Source organism: Zophobas morio, unplaced genomic scaffold (assembly GCF_036711695.1).
Source record: "Zophobas morio isolate AGI-343-1 ecotype UQ-CSIRO unplaced genomic scaffold, CSIRO_AGI_Zmor_V1 ptg000024l, whole genome shotgun sequence".
Taxonomy (NCBI): Eukaryota; Metazoa; Arthropoda; class Insecta; order Coleoptera; family Tenebrionidae; genus Zophobas; species Zophobas morio.
The window spans coordinates 12,665,023-12,691,214 of record NW_026972129.1 but is presented as its reverse complement, the minus strand read 5'-3'; the positions used below and the strand labels follow the sequence as shown (position 1 = coordinate 12,691,214).

At 32.4% G+C, this 26,192-nt stretch overlaps 1 protein-coding gene across 13 annotated transcripts in view; it reads right to left on the bottom strand.

Moving 5' to 3' along the window:
• Positions 1–26,192, bottom strand: part of LOC135134864 (phosphatidylcholine:ceramide cholinephosphotransferase 2-like) — an 82,233-nt gene that overhangs the window by 9,455 nt on the left and 46,586 nt on the right. For 6 of the 13 annotated variants that reach the window (XM_064063725.1, XM_064063724.1, XM_064063723.1 and 3 more), the window contains one exon: positions 1,429–1,607. In XM_064063725.1, the coding sequence (XP_063919795.1) occupies positions 1,429–1,607 (179 nt within the window). Of the gene's footprint in view, positions 1–1,428; positions 1,608–14,991; positions 15,412–25,357; positions 25,612–26,192 lie in introns of those variants that run through there. The other 7 variants (XM_064063727.1, XM_064063729.1, XM_064063726.1 and 4 more) reach the window with 4 other exon arrangements.

Here is a 26,192-nt window from a genome sequence, read left to right as displayed (position 1 = left end):
AATTACAAAAACTCGAATTGATTCGAATTACAATTGTTGTTGTGAAAATTCGAACCTCAAATATTTCGTGGTTAGTGTCAGACCGACCCATCACCAACCACGACAAAAGTCCCCAGATTAAAAAAAATGCAAATTTCAATTAAATTTTGGGAAAAAACGTGTGCGGTAGAAAAAATAGTATAAATAACTCGTTCATAAGGCCATTGAGGCACTCATCCTTTATATAACTCGCGGCTTCGCCGCTCGTTCTATAAACTTGGATTCGTGCCTCAATATTTGCCTTATGAAACTCGTTCTTTAATATACTATTTTTGTCAAAATTGTATCCAATTAGAGCGGTCGAAGCACCAAAAAGAATAAGTGTATCAATATTTTTCCACGATAATAATAACTACAAGCACTTCTGGAATTATTTGTTAATTAACCACAACACAACGAACTTTGGCTAGGTCATTTCCAACAACATGATGCAACAGCACGAATAGGATTTGTGACAATACGAAATTTCCGTCAACTTTTTACGATCGTCCTCTAAATTGACACGATTTGATTTTTCAGTCTTACGCTATCAGATGAATTAAGAACTGCATTTTACAGTTCAACAAATTCTTCAAAACAGTGGAAGGTAAACGGAGAATTGAAAGTCTGTTTGACTGTTTTTGTCAAAAATATATTAATATTATTCTGCCAAAATAAAATTCGAAGCCAATAAAAACAGTGAGGGAAGGATCACGAACTATATTGCGACTTTGCGATTAAGCCACGCTCTAATACCAGTATAAAATTTTCACTACATTTGCACAACAGTTATTGTGTTTTATCCGTACAATTTAGCTTTTTTCGGACAACTGATTTTTACTGCAACAAGGTGGCAGACAAAAAGCGATATCATAATCATATATAGAAGCTTTGTGTTCCGATAGTGATTATAAAACGTAGCTGTCAATTTATCAGAATCGTAAATTAATTATAAGACCCAAAATAAAAAAAAAATCATGTTTTTAGAACAGACAAGAACATCTGCTCAATAACTACAACAAAGAATTGCTTGTTTACAATATTTTATATGGAGTTGACTTGTATGTATGTATATGTAGCTGTGATAAAATAAACATATGACTAATCGGTTTTCAATCGATATTCTTTTCTGAAGCTAACTATTTGTCATCTTACAGGAAAATAAAATCAGTTATCTGAGTTCGTCGAATTGTTGGCATCCAACAACATCATGTTCGAGCAATTTTATGAAAACTAGCTACAAATGTGAACTATTCGAAAATGTATTTTTGTTAGGACCAGAAGTCAAACGTGAACTTACAACAAAGCCATAAACAAAATCTAAGAATAACCCTCAAATATACACAATGTTATTGTTGCCAGGACCGTTTCATGTCGAACATAAAATAAACGTTCATGTGGGTACAATACCTTGCGTCATATTCGTTCCTTTGGAGGTATTTGGCAGTTCCTCGTCGTCAAGAGGAGGTAGAGATAGGACCGAGCGTGGGCTCAATAAGGCATGTGAAGAGTTATGCTGTTGAAGCTGAGGCACATCTGCTGTTGGATGGATACTTCCATAGTCAACGAACTTGGGCTCTAATACCATTCTGTAACAAGAAAAGCGACTAATTAGATCAACGTGTATTTCCGCCTTCTTGCTGTTTAAAAACAGAACTAACCTCGCGCATTAAAACAAAACATAATGGAATCCGCAACACAGAGCGATGCTGAATTAGTCTGGCAAAACGCGAGAGTGTGCAGTTCCTGTTTCGTTTCAGTTCAGGATGTGGGGTTGTGTCGGTTCTCCAACATTACCTTTTTCATTCGAACATCAACTTATTAACGTCACTACGATTCGGAACATCGAATCATCTTATTTTTTACTGCCGTCTGGCCTCGTTATTACCACTTAGTTGAAGTGTAGTTCCCGTAATGAAGGATTTAATTAACTCTCATTATCGTCTGCGCACAAATATCAGCTTAATTGCAAAATTAACGGTAGCAGTCGTAATGGAAAGGTGACTAACTTAAATAATGTTGATTTTTGCGAACGCGATAACGTTTGTTTGTGTACCTGAATTTTAAAATAGGAGGTAATATAGAAGTTGCAAAACCCCACACTGTGCACTAGAATGACAGCTGCACAATATCTAAATGTAATCTAAATCGATACTTTTCAGAAAGAATAAAACTTCTATTATTTTGTTTACCTAAAAATAGACGTTGGGTTGGTAGACGAAATACCATTTGTGTGAATTTTGCGCCGTCTTAAAACACTGCCTAGAATTTATTATTTAGACTTTTACATTAAAATTAAACTAGAAATCTCGTTAAGTGGCTATTGTTCGCACTACAATTAACAATTAAGTTCAGGTTATACAATAAATTACAAATGTCCGTTGAATTCCGTTTCTGACTTTTGTATCTAAAGAAGCGAAATTTGAATTGCAATGTGGGTGTAATAATAATTATTGTAAGCCGTATTTTCTAGGTGTTGATTTTAAAACCTATGTAACTTTTTTCTATTCAAAGACAAAAACAGGTACAGAATAAATTCAAACATAAAATAATCTACAAGAACTTAGAAAAGCATCGAACAGATTTATTATGTAAATGGTTCTGCAATTTAAATTTTATGGGATGTTAGTACACGTACTGATGCATCAGTGATGTTTTAGAAAGTTTTTATACGAGCGGATTCATAAACCACGACTACAGGAGCATATACAAAATTTAGACAACTTTAGTGCGCAAATGGATGAGAAAACGTCATCAAATTGTTGATGGGGACGATTAAATACATTTTGATTAGCGTTTTACCATCTACACGATATCTTAAATTGCATAAAATAAATTGACAAAACTGGCACTGACTTGAACCTGGCCCGATCTATTTATTATCTCAGGTTTAACACCACCAGATTGATACTAAAGTTTTAAATAATCGTATGTAGGTGTAAGCTGTATTCAAACAAATCTCCACGCTCGTACACCCAAATTCCATTCTTTCAAACAGCATGTCAGAGGTGTATTACTTTTCTTTCAAACGCTTTGTAATTTTTTTTTCCTTGTTCTTTTTATTAAGTTCAAAAATATTCCTGTTAACTCGTTTGTAAAGTAATTCGAAAAAGCGTGCAAAAACAAAAATTCTTAAATACGACAGAGACAATTTGAGAATTTAGGGTTTCTTTTTACTTACTTTTTTTCCATAAAATAAATTTTCCACGAGTTACTGTTATGATTTCCTAAGTCGTTATTAGTGTCTAATTTATTCCATACCCTGTATACGCAGGTGGTTAAAGTACACAATTTTTAAGTTTCCTGCCTGTTCTATACATTAATATAATTTTCTGCTCAGAAGAAAACAAACGAGAGAACCTTCTAACGGAATTAAATTTTTTATTTTTTAAATTAAAAATCCATTATTAAGCCTGTACAATTAAGGTGGCATAAACGATTGTGTAGTTAAGGAAACATTAAAAATTTAGCACTTGACTCACCTCGTTCAAACACAATAGAGAAATACGTAATTTTTAAAACGTCTTTTCACCTAATCGTGCGATGTGTCTTTGAAAATAAATATTTTCCATCACAGCGACAAAACAATAATGACCCTCATCTGGAAACTGAGTTAATATCATTATGTTCGGGTGCTGGTTTTGTAATAAAAAAGTGATAACATCAAAAGTTGTATGTTACATGAACATAAAATTATAATTCTCATTGAAAAATCAACGTGTGATTAACATTTACGTCACTTCCTCTTAGTTGCTATCACCTTCGCTATAAAATAGTACGAAGCCGGAATATCCTGTAATCGTGTATCTATCTATAGGCAAGACAATCTGTTTACGCAAAATAACCCCAAAAATAAATATGATATGAGGAAAAGGAAAATAAATCGAATTGAACAGCTGTTTTTCGATTTATATATAAATATTTATCTAATGATAAAAACGGAAAACTTAAATTGGATATTTGACCTTTTTGTTTTGTGGTGTTCGGTGGTTTTGTTCGAAAATTTACGTTTCCAGTAGTAAGGTTGATTATGAAACCAAGTCAAAACCAGTGTCAATTTAAAATCAATTTAAAAATCACTTCCATTTTATTATTTAGGAAACACTGAAAAATGTCCTTAAATAAACTTAATTTACAATCAATTGCTTACCAGACAACCAAAACACGTTGTAAACACAAAACCAGGTAAACAACTTTTTTTATTCATATTTAAACAAATGTTATTTTGTTAGTAAATATTATATTTTCTATTTATTTAATAACTAATTGTATTTACACATACTTCACCGTTATATCTGAGTACTAGCATCTAGTGTATATTGTTTAGATAGTGCTTAGAATAATAGGTAAATAGTAAATAGTTGAAGTCAGCAATAAACAATCTATATAAAATAAAATATATTCATTTTAAGGAAGTAAATGTTAATGTAAAAGTATAATTTAATTTATAGTTTCACAAATATTTTCAACAACTAATTTGTGTTTGACATTGCTGTTAATAATGTTTATTTTTGCTGTTAAAATCTAGCTTTAACAAATTTGTTGCGCTTGCCAAACTAGTAGTAAAAACAAACACCAGTAAATACACACTCAACAGAATAACTGAGTATATCCAAATTGATATAAATTTATTTTTTCGGAACGATCGAACTACGAAAATAATTTAGGCAAACAGAATCGACAAGAAACGACTTAACGAAATTACCAGTGTTGAAGAAGGTGCCTACAAGATTTATTATTTTCCGGAAAAAACATAAATAATAACCCGTGTAACCGCACCTTTATAGGAAAGAAATATTGCGGTTTTTGAAAAGAATACAACGTAAAATTTATGTCGGATCGTCGACTAGACCCAGATGGGAAAAACTTTTCAAAACATAATTATTATTGAACGCAAAGTTTAGTGTTACATTCCAGCGACGATAAATGTCACTAGTGTTAAGAAAAAATATTTAACTAATAACTAATATTTTCTTGAAAATTTGGTCATGTATTTTCTTACTACAAATTTTCGTATGTCCATTTTCTTGAGTAATTATTTTTATGCAGGTGCCAATTCTTAGCTATTCTGATCTTTCAGGTAAGATTACATATATTTAGGTATATGTGACTTTCATTACATTATCGGCATACTGAGTGTTTAATAGAATAGCTCACTAACACGTGTCACGTTGATTTACACGCTGACCTGACCTGACTGACTACACACGACAACCTACGGGGATCAAAATAGCCTACCTATCATTAGACAAAAATATTCACAGAGTTTTTGGTCCCTAGTGATTGTTTTCTTTATTTTAGAGTTATGTGGAGATAAATAATAAGTTGAAATAAATGCTAACAAAGGTAGTGCATAAAAAGTGATAGTGTGGTAAAACACCATTAGTCTACCCATGAATCTGTTTGAAGACGAAATCGGCACACTTATTCAAAATGGAGTAATATAGTAATTATGTAATTTCTTGTCCAACATTTTGTTAAAAGAATTCTAATAAATCAAATAAGATCAATTTAAATTAAATCATTTCTCGATACCTTTTAATTATACGAGTTAAAGTTTTAAAGAGTGAAAGTATACACAAATAAAATGGGAGTATTTATTCATGAACATAACCACTTAACTGCAACTTAATGAGGTTGTCGAGACTCATAAAGTAAACAATTTTATCGATAATCTATATTTTTGATGAGAACATTGTCCTTTTCACATAAATAATGCTAACGTAAACACAACTTTCACATTATTGGGGAAATTAAACCGTCCTATTTCTTTGATCAAAAAAAGAAAAACACATTTTTCGGGTGCGATATAATGAAGTTATTTAAACAAACTTTCAAGAGTTTGCTATCCTGTTAGCGTTATTTATTTTAACTTATTCAAGCTATAAATAGTAGAATGCAAACTTTTGATATGGCGTTTTCAAAACATTTTTACCTTTTGAAGTTTTTTAAACTTACGTTATTTTAAATTAATGAAAGTTTTTTTATTATACCCAATGGAATATCAATAAGAAAAAAAAACGAGTGTACTTAAGACCGCACGGTTGAAGTAAAAACTTGTATGGCGATCGTAATCAATTCGAATATGTTACATATATTTTTACGGATGATATTAGTTCGATCAAGACATAAATTATAAAACAAAATTGTTTATTTTATTTCGTATTATTTTCATAACCATTATTAAAAATCTAATAACGAAACAATAGGACATCTTTAAATTCAATGTGGTTGTTAAAAAATCAATTATAGGCTTTGATTCTTGTTTTGCGAAATCTACATTGAAATTCCCACTCAAAGCCATGGCTAATTTATGTAAGTCCCGACTGAGCAGCGTCGACCTTAGTGTTGTTTATAAAAATGTGCCAATTTTCATGGATGATGATTATGATTATTTATCCATTTTCCGCTTCACATTTTGTTACACACATTTCTCCAAATGATGATTTGTTAAAGCCATATGATTGAGAATTATTGAATTCGGCGTAAGTAGGTAGGCAGAGGAACAGATGCACTCGTTCGGCTCGCAAATACGAGGATACTCGAAGGCTGACGGAGCAGACTCATTCACTTCAAAATTGTGTGCGAGGTGCGCCCAAGGGATTTTCACTTTCAAAAATGACAAAAGTTTCATCGTTTTCACATAACAAATAAACATTGTTTTGGAAAATGTGTAATTAAGTGTCATAATGATCTCTCTTTTGATAAGGAATATTTTATTATGAATGGTTACAAAACGTAGGAATAATGTGAATAACGACACTTTAAGATAAACATAACAAACAATTAATAATATATCTTCAGATTCTATGTTCCACTGTCGTTCTGGACCGACTTCTTAGGAGCTACTTTATTGAGTGTGCTGTGTGAGAAAGGGTCTCATTTTAATTCAGTAGTATAAATCAATCTAAAGCTTTTCAATATATAATCCTGCAAACGCAATATCAATGCCGCCAAAAGGGCAAGCCTCATTGACTAGGTGTTTACTACCGCTTTGTAAGATACGAAAATGTCGTTGTCCCGTTTCCGTTTGTCTGTCTATTTTATTAGACACTCCGAAACTACTCGACTGATTGCTGCCGCATTTCAGCCGTATTTTAAGACTTTCAAAATTTTATAAACTAATATGGTTTTATACTTGTGAGTTATTAATCCGTTTTGATTTTTTACCTTAACTGACTATATTTTGGAAAACAATTCAAATTATACAAGAAAATTCGAAAAATTTATCTTAGAAGACACAAAATCGACTGCTCTGAAATTTTGAATCAGCCTTAAAATTATTGTATACTTTGTAAAGCGCCAATTAATATCGATGTATGTATGTATTCCTTCCAAAGACTTGAAGACGTCATCTCAAAATTTTGTTACATAAATCCTATCCAAAATGTGTAATACACCAAGTGATTTTTTAAATTTCTATTCCAGTTGGCCATGACGCATAGTGCAATTCAAATGACTGACATAAGTGCCATGGCCAACTAGGGCAAAAATTTAGGAAATCATCTTTTCAGCTTTTTGGAAAAAAAACACAAAAGTTTTACAATTTGTTTTGCAAATTACTAAGCAAGTTTCTTTGAAATTTATTACATATTTTCATGTTGTTATCGATCTGATATATCGCTAACCAAAATTTGTCTATCCATCACCACCAAAATTTTTATGGGATGGGCCCACGAACTGCATTCACTAGATGATTTTTTATTTTAAATCTTTCTAACTTTTGTGAATTTTACAATGATCGACAGACTTAAATTAATTTTAATAAATTCACGTCTATTTCGTGTTTATTCTTCAAATTATGATGCGTAACACTCGATTTTCTAACCTTCCGAATTTGAGGTGGGCCATGTGTTCTTTGAATCGCATGATGATTGACCTTTTTGTTTGCCCAATACATTTTTAATTACAATCTTTACAATTTATTCATAAATCCCTGACTTTTCAGTAGGCCCTACTTTACCCTTAGGGTTTCCGAGAAGACTTTGAATAACATTAATAGACACCGACTTCACCGAATAATTTTTCTAGCCTTTTGTTACTGAAGGTGCAAGAAGGATTGCGGCCAAAAACGTCTTTTTTGGATTTTCTGTCTGAATACATAGGGTATAAGCTAACATAGTTTAATTCCACTTTAGGTTAGTATTGTCTACATAATTCCAACGTGGTTGGCAAAACGCGTTCACAGTTTTTGTAATTCTGTATTTTCGGTATTATAGGGGAAATAAACGTTATACGTGTTTTTAATCTATTTATTAAAAAACGTATTTATTTAAGAAATCTGTATGAGAAAATGTTTTAACATGATCACGCTTCTGTCATTTGTCGACGTATTTAAATATATCTAAACATTTAAATGCCAATCTCTACCCGAGCACTGTACATGTAGCTCAAGTATGTACTTAATTTTTTAACTCTTAAAAAACACCGTTCTCGTGGGCCAGAATACCATCTCACGTAGTTACTAGGATTCGATGTAGGTGACCAATTTGAGTTCAATGTCTACGACTGAACAAGAAATGGATACGAAAGAAAAGTGTAACAATTTGTATTGTTCCACGTTAAACTCATGACAAAACCAAATTTGTTTATAAGTATCTCAGCATCACTGTACAATTAATAAAAACTTAACAGTTATTTTCTCTGTAAAAAGCTGCTGTAATGTTCATGACCAAAAAGTGCCTGAGTAGGTCTGGAATCTTCCGAAATTAACTTTCTGAATCGCAATGCCATATTGCAACTATCCTAAAATTGAAAATTATGAAAATAGCAGAAACACTGGCGTGTACATATACTTTGAAATGTATTGGATATGCAGATTACATGCGCACGAGCCAGGTTTTTAGAGCAGCCATTCCATTTGTGTTGTATTTATTCTTACTTATCAAGATCGCTAAACGAACACCATATCTGTTTATTAAACAAATCGTTAAACTTCTCTTAAGTCGATGTGTTGTTAAAAACATGCACTTAAAAGGAATATGTTCTAAACTAATCGCACTGTAAAATGACACGTTCGTGATTTCGGCGGTATTTACACTACTGTGTCGATGCTACTGAAACTCGAGTGTTTATTTATTGTAAGTAAACTACACAAATTGCTTTTGAAAATTAAACTTTCTTGTTTGTTCAACATCAATTGACAAACACATACATACATACATACATTGGTTGCAACTTTACAAAAATGCCGAACGCACGCTATAATTAGTTTCTTGAATACACATAGAATAATAGCCAGTAAACACACAAGCAAAACTGCAGACACACAAAACCTAGCATGACATTTTTTTTCTTTGTTCCTTTAATGCATTACCATTACTTCAGCACTATAAAACTGGTGACATAAAAGTTTTCGATATTTATTGATCTGCAGACATGTTTATATTGTGATTTCGATTGATAAACGTATGTTACACACGATATTCATTATTTCACGAACTATGTTAACTTTTAAAAAAGTTACATGCTTAACCTGTGCTATGAAAACAAAGCCACTTACAAAACATAATACATATAAGATAAAATAAACCAAACTATAATCATATTTATATCAGTGTAAATAGTTTAAACTCTACTAATTACTACGTTAAGGTCGGAACTGACGTCACAGAAAATTTTTATGATAATTGCACAAAATGTCGACATTCTCGTAACTTTTATTTAACTAATTGATTTTGAATGAAATACATAAAGATCAATAAAGACAATTTAAATTCCACTAAATTTTTTTCGCTTTTTTCTTTTTTTTTTAAATGTCCAGTGGCTACAGTGCTCCTATAACATATCGAATTAGTGACATTTGATGTCTTTTCACCAACTATTAAATGAACGTTTTTTGTACCACGCAGGATAAAACTCATCCCCACTTGCTGAAAATTTTTGTCTTGATTTTCGTACAATCGTTGCACGTTTTCGAATATAATTTTCAGGGTGTAAGCATTATCCTGTAAAAAAACTCAAAAAGCAGGATAAAATTCCATGAAAAAATACTCAAGAACTTTCACACTGCTTATCGTTTATTATTTATCATCAGAAGGTGAATGCCGCGGAGTAATCCAAAGGCATGCAGGACATGGATTGCAAACCTTAAGGCCGGGAATTTACGTTGACGATTATTGTTGTGAAAATTTGCCTTAAAGCTTACCGCCACTTTTGCAATAGATTTACAAGTATGGGAAAACCAAAGGTTGCCTACAAACCACCAAATTACTAAATAATTGAAAAAGTACACAGCACGCCTGTGATGATAATTACATTTTTATTGTGGAAAAACTAAAGTAATAACGCACTGTTAATGATATTTAAAAATATTTTTGTACAGACAATAGTTGGTACTTTTGATTATTGAAAAGTACAGTTAAATTTATGAATAAAATACTGAGCACGGCAGTTCCGCTCTAAAACTTTTGACGGCATTGTTATACATATACGAGTATGTAGCTATCAAATTCTCATTTATTTGGTTTTTATCGCATGTCGATATTCCTACGATTAACCGAAATTTATCTCTTGCATAAAATATGAGACGTTCGGTGTAACACGTTCAGAGACATTTCTCGCATTAGATAACTTTAATTACGGTAATTGAGCGTAAAAAATTAAAGACTAATTCATTGACCATGTGTTTTCGTATAGATTTTGATAACTCTGTACACAAATGAATAGTAATTTTGATTGATATTAATATGGCAGTTTTGGTACTCATTTTTTCCTCTTGCAAAAATAAAATCTTTAGTAGTTTTCAGTTTTCTCATAAGTACTCAAATATTCCATCTATGTTTTTATTATTTTGAAAGTGATCCATTTAATTTTCTTGATAATCCCAAAACCATAACCTTGCAATTTCCACATGTATTAAATAAAAAAAATAAATGTATTAAATGGAGAATTCATTGTTTTTCATAGATATGGCAAGTTCTGTCTAAACAAATTGGAACCAATTTTCAAGTACTGTAAGCAAATACACCTTGTGTATTTTGATAAACGGATTTGTTAATACAAGGAATGCCAACTGATTGCACGCTAATTCTAAAATTCTGATAAATTGAGCAACTAAGACTTTCTACACCTCTTTGATAAGCCAGTGTTTGTAAATATTAAATTGAAGCTGTACAGGTGAATAAAAAACTGATATGGGTGACGTTTCCATACACTTGTATTATTTCGTTCCAATGTTTTTAGAAAATCAGACGCTATAATAATTAAATGAATAATTGTGACGAAGACATTTTCACAGTAAATTACAGCTTATATCAGTTAAGGAGTTACATCGGCCAATTTTAACTTGGAAAATAACAGACAAATCGACAAGCTTGATTTGAATTTTAATAAGAATTAATAATATCTTGATTGGAAATAGCGAATGCTTAGATTGGTCCAGATGTCGACGCTTAATTGTTTCCAATTGTTACAAGATCATATGTAGCGAGACCAGGGGAGGAGAAGACGGGCGATCAAAAAGTTTTCAGATTGGGGTAGGTTATGAATATATTTTTCATTTCCTTGATTAAACCTGGTGCGTCAAAATTCAACCTTGTCAAATCAAATTTCGACTAGGTAACATTAAGTTTGTTTTCAGATTCATAAATTATGGTTGTCTAGAGACAGAGAGTTGTCTGTTCCGACATTAAATCATTTGAATCTTCGCTTTCCATTTTCTTTGATTTGTTGACATTGACGTTTGGCAGGTTCACTGGTTTAATATTATTGTAGACGCACAATAAGAAAAACCATTTGGCAGTTGACGTTCGTAAATTTCTACAATTAACTATCGATTAGATATTATTCAAAGTGTAGATAGAGCAGACTCTAGGTTTTTAGTCCACATTAAAAAGCATATCAACAAAAGAAGCTTCCTGGTTTAATGGCCCCAGCTGTGAGTACCAATACTCTTCAAGCTGCCATTTTCCCAACACAAACTGAACCCCTTGTAGAATCCATGAAAGGAACTTAACCTTGATGAAAACAGAGAATGTATCCCCATCCACGTTTCTTACAACATTAAAACTAAAATATTGGCTGATATACATACAATTAAGTATTTACTAAAAAGTAACAACTTTAAGTAAATGCAAATACTTACCAGTAAATACTAAAAGTAGAAGTACTTACTGAAATTCATATGCATAATCTTATACTTTTAATACTAAGTAAATACTTCTGGTTTTTCCAGTAAATACTCGTTGCCACAAGTCGGACAACTACTGTCTTCCATAAAATTAAATCATCCAGAAGACAATATGCATTTGAAATTCTTCACTTTTTGGAAAAAAATAAGAAAGAAAAATTGACAACATTCTGTAAAAAATGATTCGTTTTGTTAAACAACCACAGACGACAAATATAAGAAACAGGAAAAAGAAGCTTTAAAAAACATTTCGAAAGAATACATGACAAATTTTAAGGAAGGTATACCAGGTAGCAAAACCTCGTTGAAGAAAATACACAACGTGAAAACGGAATTAAAACAAAAAGCAGATGGTAAACGAACGGGACACAAGAAAATTGTTCTTAAGACCTGGGAAGAATCGGTTTCTAATAAATCTGGTGGATGATCGCAAGAAAGAGAAATTCCGGCTTTACACAGAATTCCAATGGTTATAATACATATCATCAGGTGCAACATTTGGCGGAATCATTGAAGAAGATAAATGCCACCATCAATAAAAAAGACAGTTTAATCTCTACCGGAAACGGATAAAACAAAACTTTTTATCAACAAATGACTTAGCTCGTGCTATCACAGCAGCAACAATAAAGATGTAGAAAAGTTTATTAATGGATCCTTAAAGTACTCTAATCACACTATTTGTAGTGCGAATAAAATTCGCGCCAACGCTGTATGCCTAGAATTTTATTATCTTTTTCATTGTTTCCGACAATTTCTTTCAGGCAAAATCTTAGAAAAGTTATTTTTATCATTTAAAAATTTGGAGATATGCACAATAAAAAACATGAAACTGTTATGTTTGACATCCTGTGCAAATGAGCTATGATATCATTGATTAAAATTGGAAAGCGTTTTATTAATTGTCCAAAACATCTTTCGATGGCGACTCGATTTCTTTTGTGTACAGGTCAAAATATTCTTCCACAGGGTTTTTTGGATGTCTATAAGGTGATATTAGTCGAGGGGAAATACCATAAAACCTGAGTCTCCTAGCACGATGATTTTTTAGAAACAACCGTTCTCACAAAATCAGGTGTTCTACCTGAGCCCATTCATAATCTTTGTAAATACGGATTATCTTTCGTCTACTTGCCCTACGCTCCTACATACTTTCTTTTCCCGTTTCTAGAATTTTCTAAACTCTTTCTTTACCTACTTCCACCTCTTCGAAACCGAGCCTACCTGTCGACCATTCAAACACCCTTCGTTCTTCTTCTTCCTCACACTCTCAAACAGTAGGGAACTAAATAAAATCTGAAAACCGCAACCGTCGCTTTTTCTAAAAATCATCAACGATACCCACAATTTAATTTTATTTAAATGGTTAAATTATGAAAGTTTACTAAAAAGCAGCTTGAAAAACTTTTGTGACTTCAAGTAAATTTTTTTTTTATGTATAAAGACTAGAAAATTTTTGAAATAGTTAGCATTAAGTATGTTGTATTTGTAAGTTGAACCTTACTTTTACTCAAACGAAAGCAAATACTTGACTTGGAAATTTCAGTATAAAGTATTTACTAAACTTTATGCATATCAGCCATTATTTCGACTATTCATGTCCAGAAAGGAATGACAATGGATACTCATAACCAGGTTTTTGCTGCAAATGGCAAGTCAATAGCTTTTGAATTGTCTAGAATTTTACTCCAAAGTACTTTAGACAGCCATTTCAAAAACACGCGATTATTTTGACGCAGGATTTTAAAAAGAACAAAGTGACATAAAACTTACTAACATCGTTACCAACCTCGTGGTTAAAAAATTCACCACTTTTTTAAATTTAGTTGGCTAGTTAAAAAATAAATAATACCAAAAATGAAAAATATATGCATAGCCTACCCTGATTTGAAAACTTGTTGATCATACGTTATTTGTAAGGGAAGAACGGACGTGCAAATATTTTTTTTTCACAAAGGTCTGTTAGTGTCTTTTAATTTATTGATGACGGGTCTGAACGATCTTCGATGTTACTGTTAATTTCCAGATAGTGGCCTCTTGCTGTGGAGCAAATTACCTTCGTTTTGTTAACAAAAATAAGTAATCTAAGGAAAATGAATAGTCAGAAAATTGCGTTGTGTAATAAAATAGAAGATTTTCCAATGTAATCTATTAAAGGCCTCGTGGGAATTTTTTTCAAAATTACTTATTACTGTTGGTAATGAAGTCATTTTCACACAGTTCACATGTTCTATTCGAAATCTGTTCTACCGTCTTGTATTATATTGTATTTGATACGAAAATTAATAAAATGTCGTTTTCTTAAGGAATGTTTATAAAATCTGACACCACGAATTTACACTGCCGTGCGAAAGTCAATCACACTTACTTGTTTTGTCATTCCAAAATTTAGTTTTACGTAGATAATTACAAGGCTGGTTCTTATTATTTCGCAAACATGTTTAACAAAAAAAAGTGTGCGTCATAGTAGTTTACGAGTGAATGAATACGATGTTCAGACATGTCAGCGCCATTTTAAATCACGTGGTCTTTCATTTAATTTAAAAGGTATGCATCGGCATGAGTAAATGCACACAACACGGCTCTGTTGTGCTGAATATTATCAATACATTAAACAATAGAAACTAATTAAGTTGTCTGAAACATTTACAAACACGAATAGTATTCTTTTTAATCTCGATAAAAACAAAGAAAGAAAAAACAATCAGAAAAACCGAACCTGCTACCGAAGTATTAACCCAGATTTCGATGAAGTAACAGAAAATATGTTGTTTAATAACAGTCGCGACCTTGTGTAACCACATATTAGCTAACCGGTGACAAGTGAGCCCCCAACAACCCACCTAATAAATCCGGACTGGTTGTCAACTAGTCATAGTTGAACGGTAAGTGATGTGGAAGTAATTCTCATACAGCACTGCTCCAACAAAGGGTAGAAGAACTTTGAACTTGCCAATAAAGCCTCTCCTCAATTGCTCGACCAGACGACTTCTGTTTCCTTAGCTGAGACAGCAACAACGTACAACGCCAGGTGCATTTCAGAGGATTTCACCGACACACATAACCTAAATTTTGTCGAAAGAAGTATGTCGCGCCCGCACTTTTCTATCAATTTTTCGAAAACATATGTTTTGATTTTGTTTCGACGTCACGTGTGACACTTGTTTGACGTTTCGGGTGAAGAAAAGAAGATGCACGATTTAATTGGACGCAGGCTTGTACGTTGAACACCACCAACCCGACTGTTTTCGCCTAACTGACGTTTACGGTTTACGGTTTGCGTTACGGCGGGCTGGAAGCGGCGCCAGCGCAGTCACTGGGACTCATTTGTGGTATTTTGCCCCATGATTCGCAACGACTGACCCGGTGAAGATCGAATTTTCAAACGAGCTCGGGCATTACAGGATTTATTTTCTTTACATAACATTGCTACTATTAAGATCGACGTGTAAAACGTAATATTTCTTTTAATGATAAAAATGCCACAATATTCAATTCTCAAGGTAATTTCTTGCGTGCTCGTTTTTTTTTTTTAATTAATTTAATATTTTACACGTATTCTGTTTTCATTACGGAATAAATAATCGACAGATGAGAAAAAAAATTACAGAACATGTGCATAAATTGTCTGCGTTCTTTTCAGTGTTAGAAGAACTGAAACGGATGAAAAATCATTAGGAAGCCATTAAATTTTCGAACGTACCGCGTGATCAGAAATGACTGGGTCTGTTGGCAGTACTTTTTAAACAGAAATGTGAACTTTTCTTGCGTTTATGTTGGTATAGCGGAAGTAATCGTGTGATTGTGATAGATGCAGAGATATGTAAAAGACAGATGCGGTTATAGCTTTCCCGATCTAGGGCCAACATCTATGATCTAAGAGTAGCAATACTTTGTGTCGCCTATCCTTTTCTATATCAGCACCAGTACTATGGATTGCCAAGTGTAGGCTACATCCATCACTCTCTAAAAGGTGGTTGTCTTGTTATTGGCCCGTTCTGATGGCGGCAATTATAAATAATCATAACCACCCACAGTCTGATTGGTCTGACAGGGACCGGCACAAACACAAGAACGGCATCAACGACAAACGTTGCGCCAACTGATTGGTTGCGCCGTACAGAGCGAGACCTTCAGATATCGGGTTACCATTGTACGTGCTAGAGAAAAAGAGGGAGATATAAACGTACACTGACATCTTGGGCTTTAACGTATGTCCACGAGAACATTAAATATCTGTATCTAGTCTTTTACATATCTCTGGATAGATGTCAGTCGTGGTGATCATGACATGCGATAAATTTAGGTTATGTTTTGGATACATTTTGCAATTAAAAATGTCAACAATCGGTCAATCTTGACAGTTGAGAACCGGAAATTATAGAAAACATGATACCAATTTCAACTAAAAATCCAGGATTACCAACAGACTGAGTCATTGCTGATCACGCGGTACTAATTTGTGCTAAAGATTTTATAAGGAATTTATTTCAAATGAGTGTTCAAATTCAAACTATTAAAAACAAATTATACTATCAAAAGTCTACCAGAGAACACCTAAATAGGTACTTTGAGAAATCATAACATTCATAACAGCGGCATCGCAGCACTTCTAGTTCAGCAGAGAATGGCAGTCATAAAGGTCTTTTCTTATACTTTAAAATGTGCATCGTACGTATTTTTCAATTTGTGTTTCTACTATCCCGTCATGAGAAATTGTCAATACAGTTCACTCTTAAAAATTTGACGTAAAACGTATTTTTACTTTCCGAGTATAAAAGCTGAAGAAGTATTGTTTTTTTAACGTTTCATAACATCTTGTGTATAAAAACATAGGTTTCCCGTTTCCCTCGTTCTGTCATACGTCGTCTGTTTGTAGTCTGTTGGCAATTTTACCAGATAGATAATGTTTGAAACTATTGGACTGGTTGTTGTGAATTTTTATATTCCCTACATTTAAACTGTGGTGGATTTTTCACAGGGCCTGAGAAAAACTGCAGTGGTAAGGTAACCGTTACTTGTTCAGTATGTACTAGTGTTTAAAATCTACGTAGGATTCGTCATTCCTTCTCAAAAAATTGTACATTTAAGTAGAACTGGAAAAGCTTGTGTTAGTACTAATATTGGAAAAGATTTTATTATAACGTGAAATGAATAATTTTACTTGTATCATCGGGAAATATAAAAAAATGGCCTTAAATTAGTTAAACAGAAGTTCCTTAGTCATCGAAGTAGGTACAGTAGAACAAATCCAGCTTTTTCGAAAAATTATAAAATTTGATTACACGAATTTTATTTTTTTTTAATGAGAACTTTTAGAAATTAAAATATAGATATACACATCAGTAAACGTTTCAAATGAGTTTTTCATTAAGAAAATTTTGTGATGACCTCATCAATATTTTTGCAAAGATGCAGTTTGAATAGGTGCAGTGTAATACTAATGGTAACAGTATTGTATTCCCAAATTTTCGGCAGAATGGAGTGAGCCGTTCCCGATTTAATCAATAAAATAAATTGACTCATTCATTATTTATTTCAATTTTTATGAGTCACCCTGTATGAGGAATATAAAAACTTAATGCAGTGATAAATCACAAGTATAGACTCATCATATTTTGGACTTTTTGGATAGGATTTATTCGGCAAAATTTTCACCATTTTTTTGAAGAGGATAAACAAATATATTTTGATTAAAAATTTACCATGCGTTCGGTTGTGCAGTTCCTGATTTAATCAATAAAATAAATTGACTCTTTCATTAATTTTTTGAGTCATCCTGCATAAGCAATTATAAAGAACTAAGTGCGTATACAGTCATAAGGTTTTGCATATTTGAGAGAGGATTTATTCGGCAAAATTTTGAAATGATGGACGTCATCAATGTTTTGGGAGGAAATAAACGAATAACTTTTGATTACGATAACCTTAAAATATTTACAAGATCTCAGAGCATTCGGTTTTGCAGTTTCAAAGTTAAATTGTAAAATATTGTTATGCAGTTTTGATTTTTTTTTTTCGAAAATCTGGGTATCTAGGGTGAAAATTCGGTACCGATTCACACACCTCAAGTGCAGGAATATCTTATTTTATAAAATTAAAAAAAAAATACTACTATGAATTTTGAAGACGACGTCATCTCATTGGTGGTGGGGATGATTAGCCAAATTTTAGTTAGCGGTTAACAAAATTTAACAACAAACTGTCCGGTAGTTTCGGAGATTACGTATTTAATAAAAACGGATATAGACGCTAAACAGACAGACGGAAACAGGAGACAACTTTTTTCGTACTCTAGAAGTCATGACACGTCGAGAAAATATTAAAATGGCAATTTGTCCGATGGACTCGATTACTACTTCCTTAACTTACGCTGGGGAAGTAAAAATGCGACTATTAAGCACGTACCAAGGTTAACTGGAATAAACGGAAGAATTTGAATGATTTTGTATCCTCAAAACAGAGGAGAAAAAAATTATACGTTCTGAATACTATTTTGGATAAGTAGCTATTATTATAATAATTTTTATTTCATTATATTAAGTATAGGTGGGCACAGCATTATAGTATTCTCAAACTTTCTAGAAAGTGGGCTGAATCGTACTTAAAATGATAAAAAAAATTGTGACTCGTGATCGTGAGTCAACCGAAGCAGTGACCTTTGAGTTAGTAATGCATACAACATTTTTACGGTAGAGCCACATAGATTACCTACACTATGTAAAATGTTATGGTGGAATTTTTTTTTTCGAAAATCTTGATGCGGAGTCATAAATCAGATGTATAGGTGTGCATGTTATTTTATAAAATGTAAATAGGAGTTACTATCAACAAATTTCCCTTTCCGTCATTTAATTATTAGTGGAGTGGTTATACAAAATTTGGTCAGTGTTTTATCAACTACATGATATTCCTTGATAACAGTCGGTCTAGTAGGTCTCTGGACTGAGATTTCCTGTCTGTAATAAAAATCGACAGACAATAGACGATAGATAGACCAACGGGGGACCTTCGTATTTTAGGGGTCATGAAACGTCTAGAAAACATGAAAGTAGCCATTTAACCTATTATAATTCTTGCATAGCTTACTTTCGGAAAGTAAAAATGTATTTAGATAAACGAGTGAGTCGACTAAGGGTTGGTACCTGATTTTATTATCGGAGGTATTAAACTTTGTATAAAAATGTACAACGTAGGCTGGTTAAGATTAGTGGCTTTGTTGCACCACAGTTTACATATACCCATGTTACGAACATTGTTTAGATGGAATTCGATGACGTCATCTTAAAATTTTTCTTCCTAAATGCTTTTAAATTTTATAAAATAACATATTTATTTTTATGAATTCGTCATAATATTTTGAGTAGACGTCTATATTTTTGGACAAAAAACCAGAGAATTTCTCGAAATTTTAGCTATATAGTACTCTTGGTAGTATTACACGTTATCTATCCAAATTAATATACGTGTACTTGCTAAAACTTATTGAAACATACGCATATTCGGTTTCTTTACCCGTAGTTTAACAGTTAACACATAATATGGATTGTTATTAATGAATAAAATTCGCAAAATTAAATTTTATTAATTATTATTAACTCATCTACGAAACTGGACTAGTTTGATGTACTTTAGGGGAGAGGGAACACACAATTTGACAACATTTTACATCCTGAGCGTAAACGAGAGAAGTATCGTAATAGGGTTATCCCACTTTGCTTGTTATTTCAACGTTTCATGGCCTCTGGAGCACGAAAAAGTAGGTTTCCCATTGTATTAAAATTATATGTATGTATTTTAGGAATATCGTGTAGATAGATCGTAAAACGCAAATCAAAATTTGTCTAATTATCTCTACCAACAAACTGATGATGGCCCCGAAAAATGTTTTTAAGTAAAGGTAAGTCATTTAAATTTTATAAGATAACATACTGCTGTACTTATGGTTTGTGAGAATACAGTACTGTTATTATGAGTATTACACTGTACCTATTCAAATTGACACAAGTAGCCTTGTCAAAATGTTGATGACCTGATAACAAAACTTCGTTATGGAAAACTTAGATGAATCATACACATAACATTCTCCTTTGCCTTAGTTTAACAGTCTACACATAGTTTTATCTTAACTCGTGGAGGTTATCATAAAAAATAAAATAACATTTTATAATTTTTCGAATCTGCATTTGTTCGACTGTTATTCATGGACGAGGGAAGTTCTGACTAAATAACTTTGGACCATTTTTTTTTTGGTTTACAGCATTCATGTTCAATACTTAAATAATTGCGTACTTTATGACTTGTAAGAACATGTCTAAACAAATTTTGACATGTTTCTGATTTCACAACACCACGCGAGCTGCGATTATGCGGGTATATAGGAAGGTACGGAAGGATGGTTTAGTTACATTGTGACGAGTGGTGTCAATTTGTTCTGTTATTGTTATGTTTACGGAGGATGAAGTACAGATCCGCAATTTAAGGAAAATATTTCATCTGCAACAGAAAAACGAACCGAACGTCGCCTTGCTGTGCACGTCACACTTTTATTCTCAGAAACTGCTTGAATGGCAAGACAAGAACGCTGTTCTGCTGTCTAGAGTTTCGATGTTTTGGCATCGAAAAACAGACCATACGACGGACTGCTGTGGTACTCTTGTTTATGCTCTTCACAATCGTCTAAACTTAAGTTCGGAAAAGCTTCGTTAAAACCATGGACACAACAGGGTATATGTATATTGAAATACTTTATGCCATTTTTTTCAGTATAACCGATAACGCGAATTAAAGAGGACATTTTTAGTACTCCAAATTACTCTGTTAATGCGAGACACCGAAGGGGCTCTAAGTAACTTAAAACGTCTCTATTAACGTTACAATTCAAATCGCTTTTGCAGTTTCCTAAATTAATATGTATTACGTATAATAAAATTTTTACTAACTGTTCTCCGTCAACTATGTTGTGATGTACCAGAGCTTTTGTGTCATCCTGTATATTTGTAAACACAACATATAAGTATTTTATCATGTAGTTAAATATCTATCAAATCTAATACTGATATCAAGCTGATGACAAAATAATGATCATTTAATATCTATTGATTATTATTGTGTAACAAGTTAGCGATACTTAATGGTTATTTATGTATGTTTATTTATATTTTACAGGTGTACAGGATTGTGATTTCGATGGCTTTAATACATTGTCAGAGACTCAGGTACCACACGATGTTAATCCGTGGATGAAACCGGAATGATTTTATTGAAAAATAGAAGATTAAAGATTTGCATTGTGGTACTTCCAACTATGTGGATTGACACTAGCAAAATAAGAGAACGATTTTGAGACATTAGTTGGTACATCTGATTATAGTGATTATTAACAACAACAAATAGGGGAAATTTGGGTAACAACTGGCAGAAAATATCGTCAGTCACTGGCTCAGTATCTTTAGCAGTTTTTTCTTTATGCCACGACAGAATTCATAAATACTGTCATCGTAAAATATAGAGTCCATTTCATCATCTTAAGCGTTTAAAGTGTCGTTCACACACTATGCAATCTTGTTTCGAGTAATGCACATACTCATAAATTTCGAGTGATATTTTTACAACAGCTTACTTTAATTGGGGGTTAAATGCTACACAATTTCAGTCGGAAGCATTGTTTAGGACGTGTTAGTGTTACCTTGGAAGTAAACAATGTTGTAAAAATACCATCCGAAAATGTGTGGGTACACCGAACAAGACTTGCGCAGTGTGGAAAAGACTTAAATTCTAAAGTGACACCCATTTAGAATTCGAATCCCTAAAACGTGCCTCTTAAAGTTTGTGAAAAATAATTGTACTGTGTTATGACACTTGCAATAAATAATCTTACTGCAACTTGACTAACAAATACTGATGATTTACCACTGTTTGCGAAAAAATATCACCGGTTAAGGATAAGAATGTAAGGCAGACCGGTAAAACTACGTCACATAATCCATGGAATTGAGATTACATGGTGATTATTGTATCTGAAAGCTCGTTTTCGTTGACATGCATTTTGGTGATTAGAGATCAATTTCAACTCGACTTTACGGAGCCGCAGTCTAAATTCGCCACATGGCAACACCAATTAGATTGCTAGAACAGTGGTATTAGATATTTATTATTTTTATTTTTTATTTTAATTTTATTATTTTAAGATTATGTATGTATCTCACCCTTTACAAAATACATAATAAAAAAATCATAAAAAAAACACTTTTCTTACCTCGTTTCCTACAAAAATATACAATAAGTTAAATTCATTCTACCAGTGCAGATAAAACATATAATTGAAATAAACAAAATTATCAGTACAAACAATGCAGGTAAGTGTTGATCTAGTAAATAACGACAAACTTGAATCAAATCGCGTTCAGATAATAATCAACTTTTTTTTTGTTTTAACGTGATAAGATAACTGTTGTGTTTATTTTCCCATACAATTGCATAAGGCAACAAAACGTTCTAACTTCGATATCATTTCGCAAAAATAGTTCACTGAGAAATAAGTATGTGTATACGTAACAGTCGGTGAAAACTCGTGGTGCAAACTTTGTGGATTTGCTACCAATTAAGTGTTTATTACTGACGACATACTGAACTCCTTTGTACGTAGCGGTGGGAATTTATTGGTGGATGGTTCAAATTATTTTGATTGTTTAGGCTACACCATTTGCTCCAACCTTCCACTGTGATTGACTTTCTCACTTGTTATTCATTTATAACCTGTTTATCATGTACACCAAGACGAAAGTGATCTTGACCAAAATTATCTTTACTCTAAATACTGCATGTGACATTTATTGACAACCTGTTAACGTTTTAAACGAGATAAGCATGAAGCCTTTGTTTCCAGAGGTGATTCTGTACCTTCGAGGAAGATCATTTTCAGCCGCACGTTGCGTAAACGCAAACATAAAGTTTCAGAATTATATATCCTAACATATTTTTCCTAATCTGACGAAATGATAAATTTAATAGAGAAGATGAAACGCTTTGCTATTTATTTACAGCAAACTCTCGCTAATCCGTCGTCTTTTGGGTTGTAAGATGAATTAATTTCGCTAAACTGTAAACGTAAATGTATACAGACTAAAATTGTTATGAAATGTAATTATTAGGTATTATACAGCGTGATTATAAAAGATCGTAGATCAAGTTGATTTTGGAAAATTTGTAACTGCCACTTTAGTAGGAATTTGCCGCTTTCAGACTTAAGATAGTTAGATTATGATTGACATTTGCGACAGGTATACTTGTTTCGTTTAGGATGTACCTAATAAAATTTTAGGATAATATTGAGGTCTTGGCGGTGGGGTGGATATGTAGCATTGTTGGCTGATGCATTTACAGTAACTCTTGAATCTAGATAATTTTATCCTAAACTAAACGAAAGTATAAGTGGCTATCAATCGATGTATGATCTTTTTATAATCATCCTGTATACTGCTAAAAATCGTCAGATGCATTTTGTCAATGACCCAAGATGTGACTGATGTGTTGGTTACAAATGTAAACTACACTGGTTTTAAACATCTTGTTGTAAATAAAGTATCTGTGCAAGTTTATGACTTGAGGGTGCATTATTGATTTTTAGGAAGTTTTTATAAATCCTTAAAGATAATCAGCTTACGTAAACGGAGAAAAATGTCTATGTGATTCAGAGATGCCCCGTTTCGTGTTTTTAATTGGTTTAAAACTTAGTATTCTGTATATTTTAGGTACGCGAATTTATACATAAGAGGACTTTTACATTTTATAACGTACTTAATGCGAAATTGTGTAGTAATTTTTAAGTACAGCATGTAATCAATAATTATTTTTTACACAAAAAGTGGAAAGCGCTCGGTTCAATTACTGTTAATAATAAATGTACAGTAACTGTGAAATATTAAAGTTATGTCATGGATAATAGATCGGTTGGATTCCACAGAAATGGGTTAATAATTTTTTTTATGCGAGTTTTTCTATCTGTGCAAACGTCGAAGGTGTTAGTAAATGTCAAAGAACTTCGCAAGCCGGTGAATTTTGCTCATTCCTACAGCGCAATTATTTGCAAGTATAACACAATATTCGTTCCACTAAATGACAGAACCCAACGGAATTGTATTATTACTAAAGTTGGTAATTCAGTTGAAATGCGAATCAAGGTTACTTTAATAATAACCATTGATCTATCAAATAATTATCAACAATTGAATTTGACCTTAATTATTTGACAGAATGTGTGACGTAACGAAACGCAATAAATGAATATCTTAAATGAACTGGGAATACGTTGCAATGCAAGTGTCTTATAAACCTGTAAGTTTTTTTGGTGGTTTTACAAAAATAAACGCGATGACAATTTCTAATGATAAAAAAAAATCGTTTTATACCAAAGGTAGAATAATAATTTGAAATGCAATGCGTGTTTGTGCAGCAGTGCATTATCAAGTGTAATTATTAAGTTACCTCTCTTTTTGCTAAATGTACGCATAGCAGAATAATTATACGTGACCTCGTCATATTTCCCATATCTACCTTAACAACAATCATGTAGTGGTATTATTTTTACATTAATTTTCACGAACGTAATTATATAATGACTCAATTTTGTTAATTAGTTTAAAAATTATTCTACCAATTAAAAATTATAAGGACATATCATATCCATATATCCATATTAAATAGACATAACCTTATAAATAATATTTTTTTTTATTATTAAACTATATTTTGGCAATAGTTTCCTCCTTCAAGTATTACACAAATCCAACTAACGTAGGTAAATTACACACAGTATTCCAATTGTTGTAGACGTGGCCTTGGATTTACTATTGAACTTGAACTGATCAAGATTAAATTAGTCCATGTATAAATATCTAATACCACCTACTTCTCCACAGAAGTACGTTTTTAAACAAAATGCTTTTTGTTGTGAATTTAGTCGTGGGGCAGCCTTGAAGACTATCTATACCGCTATACAAAATATAAATATTTGAAAAAACAAACATGTGATACAGTGCAACAATGTCGTTACAAGACTATTTCAAGATTTATTTAGAAATCTAGACGAAATTTAGTATTAATGCATAAGTAAGAGATGCGTTAAAAGGGCGTGAAATGGTTCGACTAGATGTGAAATTAGATCGAATATAGAATTTATTTGTTATTCTGCGAAGCATCTTTACTCACTCTCCGCCATTCATGACAATTTCAGTGGCATTTTCTTTTTCCGTTTTTTTCTCGACGTTTGCTTCATTTTCGTGCACTGTTGCGGAAACTGTTTCAAGTCCCATCGTCCTATATAAACTGTTATCATGCAACTTTTCTAATCACCATGAGGAACTGCCATTGTCCACTTGCACACCTTTAAAATTTACAATATTCGATTTATTTGCATTTTGCAAAGAAAGTATTGTAGATATTTTAACGAGATACCCGACGAGAGATAATGAGTGTGATTACAATGTCGCTCTCCTTATACATCGACCTAAGCGTTTTTGCACATGAGCATTAGGTTATTGTTAACACCATTCGATAGTTTGCAATTAGGTACTTTGTTACTGCTTCTAAAACCGCGCCAGCCGCGTTAATTGACACTTACGCAACATCTGCTGGAAAATTTAAGGCTGTAATAGTTAAAAGAAGTTATTTTTCCACATCCAGTGACAACATAAACAACGCATGATTTATCAGTACTCTGTTAATATTGTGTTACTTCATGGATTCAGATATGATTTTAATTGATTTTTAAATAGCAAACAAGGGTTAGAATAGCGCGGTGACGAAGAGAGCGAAAATAACATGATTCAAGTAAACAGTGTTTTTTAATGAACATTCCTGTGTCTGTTTTATGCTTTTCCAAAGCATACGCATTGTGATTGGTTTATTGAAAATGATAATGTTATAATTGTTAATAATTCCAAGGAGAAATTATGTTATCAATGACTGGTGATTTTTGAAAAACGGTTCGAGAATTCCAAGAGATTAAAATGAATCACTTCATGTGTGGTTTCCATAAATAAAA